General features: G+C 28.9%; 1 protein-coding gene across 1 annotated transcript; it reads right to left on the bottom strand.

The window, feature by feature from the left end:
• Positions 1-7,479: 7,479 nt before the first annotated feature.
• Positions 7,480-8,007, bottom strand: LOC136088433 (uncharacterized). The gene has a single exon (XM_065812143.1). The coding sequence runs from the start codon at positions 8,005-8,007 to the stop codon at positions 7,480-7,482; it is 528 nt and encodes a 175-aa protein (XP_065668215.1).
• Between the last annotated feature and the right edge of the window lie 1,124 nt (positions 8,008-9,131).

Below are 9,131 nucleotides of genomic sequence, written 5' to 3'. Positions count from 1 at the left end.
TTTGTTTTAATCTACAACAATTTAACAAACAAAATAAAAAATGATAAAAAATTAAAAAACACTTTAATTATAATAATAAAATAAATATGTTAAAAAAGTATAATTATTAAATTATTTAGTCACTATGGAATTATTTCACATATAAAAGTATATAAGTATACTAAATGGTATACTAACTTTAGTATACCAAATACACTATAAAGTTTACCGTATAGTAAACATACCGTGTACTGTAACCGGCGATCCCTTTGTGCAGGTGACTTAGGAAATTCACCTAGTCGTATTCACGCTGGTTGAAAAGTAGCTTAATACTTAGCACTTAGTACTAAAGGTTTTTAAAGGTTTTGTAGATTTAAGTTATATAAAGAATGGAAATATTATAAAAGATTTTACTTTCAATGGATTGGATGTGAAACTTCCATGACAAATTTTCATTAAGAATTATTCCTAAAAATTTAGCAGTAGATTCCCTCTTTACATCTGTTTTATTGAATAAAAGATTTGGTAGTTTAAGTGGAATATTATCAAATTTACTTGGTTTGTGGAACAGGATGAATTTAATTTTATCTACATTTAGTGAAAGCGGGTTCCTTATAAACCATTCATTCACTTTAGATAATCTTCTTTAAAAATTTAAAAAAGAATTTTTCTATTTTCTATTATTATTATGTTATTATTAGCTTTTATTTTGCTGGATAAACAGTGTTACAATTTTTCATGTAATTAAGTAAAAGATAAATATTATTGTAAACATAAAACACAACCCTTTCGTAGAACCTCTTTAGTCACTCATTGAAAAAACATTTTAATTTCTTAAGTAAAATTAAAATTCAATAAAACAAAGCTCATTTTTTTTTTTGTTTAAAAAACTAAAAACAAAAAACATTAAAACAAATAAGAAGAAAAAAAAAGAAGAAGAAAAATTCAAAAGTCTGAAAAAAGTACTGTAATTTATAATATATATGTCAGGAATTAAGAAGATACATTTTAGTTTGGCGTTTAAACAATGAAATGCATTTTAGGCCTTTAATAGTTTTATTTTGGGAATGATTCCATATTGATGGATCACGGTTTGTAGTTAGAAAGCCTGACTGCTGTGATTTGATTTTCCGTAAGTGATGGTTGTACCTAGTATTTGAATGCAGATTATATTTTTCAGAACATGATAATAAGAAAATACTTGAAAAACGCAGGTAAAAAAAAAGGAAGGTAGTAGATTATTTTTATACATACACATAAAAATTAATATCTGTAATGTGTTAAGTTTCTCAATATCTGGAGTCACCATGCTTTTCATCACTGGGGCCGGGTTTACATACCTATTTAAATAATTAATTGCTTTGTATGTATGGTTTTGGAGGCTTTGCAATTTTAGCAGCATTGTTTTATGGGTGCTGGCCCATACAATATTTGCGTACAAAAGCTGACTAGGTACAAGATTAAATTAAAGCATATTACATGATTTACTATCGAGAAAAGGTAAAATAGAAAACAAGGAGTATCTTATGATTCAACGTGTACAAAGTTAGAAACAATAATCTGCGGAGTTAATCAAGGCTCCATTCTTGGACCCTTACTATTTCTGATTTACATAAATGATATCTATCTATCTTCAAATATACTTGCTCTTCTCGTTATTAATTCTTATATTTAAATTGTATTGATAAAAATTGTAAATCAAGAACGCCGTAAAATGTTTATAAATGAAGAATAAATGTTTTGAGTATAAAAGGTCTTGACTTAGACAAAAGACTTATTACACCTTTGTTCCAAGAAGACCAATATGGTTTCTCCATGGCAAGTTTTCATCAAAAGTACTCCCAAAAATTTTTGTTTTTTTCACGTTTATATTTAAATTTATTAATAAGCAGTATTCGCAGCTTTAACGGAAGATTAATTTTTTTTGTTTTGTTTTTAAAAAGAGTAAAGTTAGTTTTTCCACATATTAGGGATAATTTATTTGTTTCAAACAAAGTCTTTGCATCAGGATAAGTGAAAAATCAATTTGTATCGTCTGCATATATAATAGTAGATATTTTTTGGGAAGCCTTATGCATATTGGTAATATATATTAAAAACAATAATGGACCTAGCATTAAACCCTGAGGAACTCCACTCGTAATATCAAGGGCTCCTGACCTTTCTAGTAATGCAAATTGCTTTCTGTTAGACAAATACCTTTGAATTCACTTAAATGTTGAGCCTATTATACCGTAATATTTTAGCTTTGGAAAGTAAAATACTGTGATCAACTGTATCAAAGGCCTTGGAAAGATCACTAAAAACTTCTAATGCCAGTTCATAATTATCAAACAACTTATATATTTTGTCTGCAAGTTTAGTAATAGCATGTTCAGTAGAGCAATTGCTTTGAAATCTAAACAGATTTTTGTATAATAAATTGCTTAATGTAAAGTAATTATTAGCTCTATTACCCTAACCCTAACCCTAACCCTGTATCTAAATTTTTTTGATTTGTCTTTTGAAGAGTTTGAAAGTGCTTATAAATTGTTAAAGTCAAATAAAGCAGTTGGTCCAGATGATATCAATGGGAACGTTATTATAAACTGTTTTGACGTTTTAAATGACATACTTTTCCAAATTTTTAAATGCTCTATTAATCAGGGAGTTTTTCCTGATGATTTAAAAATAGCAAAAATTATTCCTATATTTAAAGAAGGAGAAAAAACTAATGTTAAACACTATCGTCCAATTTCTATCCTCTCTGTTTTTTCTAAAATTTTAGAGAGAATTTTGTACAACAGAATATACAATCACCTTTTATCAAACAAATTATTATATAACATGCAATATGGATTTAAAAAAAATAATTCAACAGAGCATGCAATTATTCAGCTTACAAGAAGTATATCAGACTCATTTAATAATTCTAAATTCACATTGGGAGTATTTATTGATTTAGCGAAAGCGTTTGATACCATTAATCATAAAATTCTTGCTAAAAAATTAAAATGTTGTGGTATAACAAGCAATGTTTTAAAATTGTTAAAAAGTTATTTAACTAATCGCAAACAATTTGTTTACGCCGATGAAACATTATCATCAAATTTGTTAAATATTACATGTGGAGTTCCTCAAGGATCCATATTAGGACCTCTTCTTTTCCTTATTTATATTAATGATTTATACAAAGCCTCGGATTTAATAACAATTATGTTTGCTGATGACACCAATTTATTCATGTCACACAAAAGCATTCCTACTTTATTTAGTTGCTTGAACATCGAGTTAATCAAAATATCTGACTGGTTTAAGACTAACAAATTATCTCTTAACATTGATAAAACTAATTGGGTTCTTTTCCATCCTCTTATCAAAAAACATGAACTGCCAATTAACATGCCTCATCTTGTTATTGACAATATACAAATTAAACAAGTAACAGTAACCAACTTTCTAGGTGTTTTTATAGATGAAAATCTTACATGGAAAAGTCACATCAAAAACTTATCAAGTAAAATTTCAAAAAGTATAGGAATATTGTACAAAGCAAGAAATGTTTTAAATAAACATACTTTAGTACAATTATATCACTCATTTATTCATTGTCACATAAACTATGCAAACATTGCTTGGGGTAGTGCAAAGAAAATTAAACTTAAACCTCTTTATTGTCAGCAGAAGCATGTAGCACGTCTCATATATTTTAAAGACCGTTATACTCATGCCAAGCCTCTTTTATTTGAAATGAAAGTTTTTAATATATATGAGCTTAACATTTTTAATATTCTTTGTTTTTTGTTTAAATGTAAAACCAATTCATCCCCTATTTCTTTCCATAATTTGTATTCATCGAAAGATAAAAATAAATACATTTTGCGGAATGATAATTTTATAAAGCAGCCCATTTTTCAAACAAATCTTTTTAAATTTTGTATTGATTATCGCGGACCATTCTTATGGAATAAAATAGTTTAAAAAAATTTTACTAAGGATTTTATTCATCAAAGTAACTACTTTTCTTTTAAACGAAAGCTTAAAGAACTCATTTTTACAATTGAAGATGTAACAATATACTTTTGATATTTTTTTTTTTTTTTTAGTGATCTTCCTTTTTACCCCTTATTTAACTATTGATTTATAAAAATTATATATGCATCATTAACAATTGTAATATATAATAATGTATCTTGTATTTGTAGCGGAATATTTTAAGTTTCTTACTTCGTTAACTTATTTCTTATCTTGTAAATATTTTATAAATTTTAACACGATCATTTCTTAGCGGTACTCGATGACAAGACCGTATGGTCTTCTACGAGTTCCCGCGTTCTTTTATTATTTAATAACGATTATGATATATATACATATGTTTTTTATTATTATATATTTGTATTTTAAATATTGTAACGAAATGCTTATTTATAATGTAATAAAAAGAACAAAAAAAAAAAAAAAAAAAAAAAAAATTATTTCTATTATAAATTCCTCTCTCAAATACTTTTGAAAATACTGGAAGTAGAGAAACAGGTCGGTAGTTAGAAACATTATTGCAGTCACTTTTTTTGAGAATCAGATTAATTTTGGCTAATTTAAGTTAGTCAGGGAATATATTATTTTCAAATGAAGATGATATTAAATAAAATAATTGTTTACTAATGCTGGCCGTAACATAAATAGCTACATTACTGGAAACACCATCATACCCACATGACTTGTTGCGTTTAAGTTCAATAATTGCTTTATTAAATTCAAGTTTAGTTATCTTTTCATTATTTATACTAGTGTTGGGTTTTTCTCCCAAAAAATTATCAAATGTTTTATTTGGTTACACTATGTTAGAAGCAAGAGAGGGGCCTATTTACTACATTATTCTACATTAACAAAGTATTTGTTAAATTCTTGACAAATATTTGTTTCGCTAGTTATTATCTTTTTATCGGAAATTAGTTTTCGTGGTTAGCAAGTGTGATTCTTCTTTTCTCCTCCTGTTAGTTCGTTTATTACAGCCCAAATCCTCTTCATGTCGAATTTACGCCTATCAAGCTGATTAGAAAAATACCTTATTTTCAGTGGCGTACCAACATGTTTTGGGGCCTAGGGCGGCACTTGGTAAATGGGGTCTATATATATATATATATATATATATATATGTATATATATATATATATATATATATACATATATATATTCATTAATGTAGTCTATAGATATATATATATATATATATATATATATATATATATATATATGTATATATATATATATATATATATATAGACTACATTAATGAATGTATGTATAACACATTATCTTTCTCCACTTTCTTGATAACGTTTGTATTAAACAAAAATTAGCAAATACCATCTTTATCATTATCTATCAGTTTATATGTTTATATATATATATCCATTAAAGCCATAACATAATATAAAATCTAGAAACACATTAAAATGCTTTCTTGCGAGCCTTGACTTCTGCAAATCGTTTGATTAACTCATCAAAATTCACATGTTTTGCAATTTCGTTTTCTACTGATATTATGGCCAAGCTTGTCAAACGAGACTGGCTCATTGTAGAGCGGAGATTTTTAATTAACTTCAATTTTGAAAAACTCCTCTCACAAGAAGCCACGGACACACATATAGTTAGAAACAGTTTAAGAGCTTCAGTCACGTTTGGCAACGATTCACGAAAGTCCATTTCGATGATAAACTGAAGCATTTTCAAGGATGTCCATGCAGCTGCAATGTCTAATTTGATACCAGAAGCCTTCAGATGCTTTCTCAGCCTCTTTACTTCAGGCAGCAATTCTTCCTCCTCTACATCATTGAAATTTTATGAAAACTGATGGGCATAGATTACAATTTCTTCATCAGATACCTTCAAAAGTTTATCTGTGTGTACAACAGCAACCTTTTCATACACAGTGTTCATCGAGGTCAAACGTTTTTCTAATTCTACATGAAAGTGGTCAATGCACTCGAACATAGCACGCTTCAATTCTTCCTGTGGAGTTAAACCTACATCTTTAGCAATTTCTCCAGGCATCATCTTTTTCACTCGCTTGCGTTTTCTATTTTCAATATCAATGCCCATTTCAGCATAAGTCTGGGTCGCATATTCTGCAGCATTATGGACCAGAACTTCTCGACTCTCTACTAAAAAGGTCTTCAAGCTTTTCAGCTTCAAAACACACTTTTCCAAGCTAATACCTTCGATTTGAAGATATTTTTGGGCATGATTCACCTCGAGTAGAATGTGGTACCACAAATGCAAGAAACAAAGAAAATTGAAATCACAAATGTTTGTCATCAACACCTCCGCTGCTCCTCTCGTATCTAGGTTTTCAGAAGCATCACAAAGCTTTTCCACAACCTTAACCAACTTTTCGAAATGTTTGAAGATTGGTTTCTCACTGAGCACTCCACCTGATATCATTAAGTCTCTTCACTGTCACTCCAACGGTTTCTTTTAGGACCTCCCATTTATGTGTTGAACATGAAAAAAACGTTTACACACTTTCCAAAGTTCAAAAAAATGTGACACAAACAGAAACACTACCAAAAGCATGTACGCCACATAAATTTAGCGAATGGTTAGCATAAGGCACAAATATTGCTTTTGGATTAAATTCTTTAATTCTGTTTTGTACTCCTGTATGAATGCCAGACATCGTCGTGGCATTATTGTATCCTTGGCTTCAAAAATGCTTTAAATCAAAGCCGTCCTTTTCAAGAGATTGAACAAATTCCTGTGTTATGGAGTCTGCCTTTTTTCCACTTAGAGGAATAAAACCTAGAAATAATTCTTTCACTTCCACGTTCCTGTTGTCAATTTTCACATACCTTATGACCTGAATCATTTGTTCAGTGTGGGATATATCTGGCGTGCTGTCAATATGCCATAGAATTTAGCTTTCTTGATTTCACAGATTAATTCTTGTTTTACAGCATCGCCTAAAAAAGATATAAACTTATTTAACACTGCAGGCGATAAATAAGAAACTAGAACCAATCCTGATTCCAATGATTGCTGAAGCCGTATGCTGTGCTCCTTTAAAAGAGGGTCATAGTTTGAAAGGAGGCTGACAAGTTTTAAGAAATTACCACGATTTTTACAAGCAAAGTTTTCCCTGTGGCCTCAAAAAGGAAAATTCTGCTTTGCCAAAAAAAGTGTTATATCTAAGAGACGATGCAAAATGTCTCTCCATTTCTTCTTCTCTCTTTCCATTTAAATGGAAAAAATGACATTTTTTGTTTGTTTGTTATGTCTTGGTGAGCAGCGTCGATGGTTTTGTTTCGGAGAAGTCTTGCTTCAAGTGTTTATCATTTTTCAAAATTGTTAATATGCAATTCAGAGTTTTCATGATATGATACTTTAGGATTCAATTTCCACCAACTATTGAATCCTGTGATGAAACTTGATTTGGTCGTTGGATTATCGTTCTTATCAAACACCTTGCAACAAAAGCAAAACAGTGATTTTTTTTCATGAGAATAGACCATCCTAATTTCCTCAAAATCTGTTCTCACTTGGAAGCTTCTTGTAAAACCAGCTTTTTGTCAGCTGTCTAGTTTGACCCTTTGAATTTTCTCCTGGTTTATGAACTGGATCAAATGGCCCCTCCAAGTTCTGGTAAATTTCACTGCCTTGTCTTATAACATCGGTTCTGAGATAATATAGCATTGGAGTGGGCCAGTTTCCAACATCATAATTTAATGTTAAATCTTCTGATTCGTTTACTGAATTTGCGTCAGATTTAGAATATATCAAATTGGTTATGTCTTCTTCTTCTTGCCTTTTGTATTGTTCTTCTTCTCCTTTTTCTTGTTCTTCATTGCTTGTTTGTTCATTCCGTTGGCCATAGCTTGTACTTGGGCCTTCTAAAGATTCAGGGCTCTCCTCTGACCCTGCTTCATTGTTTGCCTGGGATAGTGCCCTTTTAGTAAATTTAAGTATTGAACCCGACAACCGTTGTAGTTCTTGTTCTATGGCTTTTTGTTTTTTCTTCTTTTCCCATCCACTGGGATAGTTTCGTTTCATGTTATCAACAGGTCTCTTGACTCTGAAAATAATTGTTCTATTTTAGACAATAAAGTATTTAGAAAATAAAATAAACCTTCGCGTTATGGGTTTGGAAACGAACCAAATCTAATAAATAAACAATGTAAGATAAAACTGTCAAGTTTTGAATGACATTTTTCAGCTATTTTCTTAGAAAAATTTCAGTATAAGTAACAGTATTACTAATGATGTTGTCACTTCGCTTGTTAGTAGATATCTATTTAAAGTGAAATGTGCGCACATGAAAATTTAAAATTTCTGGTTTTAAAATTCTATTGTTCTATCGTTCAATGGCCTATTGTTCTATTTACGCATCAGAGGTTCGCATGTCTCCACGAATTAAGTTAGGTAATTCTTAAGGTGTGTTTAATAACGTTTATCATTGGAATTATTTTTTGTTATTATTCGTGGTTTTACTTTAGAGACAGGTTGGCAGAGATTGGCTGTCTCCACGGGAGTTGTTTGTTCTAGAATTTTCTTAAGGGAATTGTTTGATTGCCTATTATTGCTAATGCTTTATCGAGTATTTTCAGAGCAGCTGTTTAAAGGGGAATTTAGATGTTCTCATTGTATATTAATGCGCCTCTAATTTAGTTAGTTGTGTGTTTTCTGTTTTGACGTATATTATATTTAATATATTATTTATTATATATATTATATTTATTATATTTACAACTATTATTTTCTTTATTGTATTTAATATATAAATTATATTAATTATATTAATTTATAATTATGTTAATTATATTTATTATATTAATTATATTAATTAATTTGTTATATTAATTATATTAATTAAATTTATTATGGTAATTATATTTATTATAATTGTTATTTTTATTATATTAATTATATTTATTATATTATTACATCTATTATATTTATTATAATTATTATATTTGTTTTAATTATTATATTTATTATATTTATTAATGTTCACAAATAAGCTAGATATTAATTGGATTTATGAACCATTAGAATAATATGGGGGATTTAAAAAAAATTGATTTTAATTTTAATGTTTTCGGAATCTGGGGCCCCCAAGATGAATGTTATCATGGTCTCGGGCTTAAATTTGTCCATGCTACCTATGGTAATAGCTC

This window comes from Hydra vulgaris, chromosome 12 (genome assembly GCF_038396675.1).
Source record: "Hydra vulgaris chromosome 12, alternate assembly HydraT2T_AEP".
NCBI classification, from domain to species: domain Eukaryota; kingdom Metazoa; phylum Cnidaria; class Hydrozoa; order Anthoathecata; family Hydridae; genus Hydra; species Hydra vulgaris.
The sequence above is the reverse complement of the archived record's forward strand: the minus strand, read 5'-3'. Positions and strand labels throughout refer to the sequence as shown.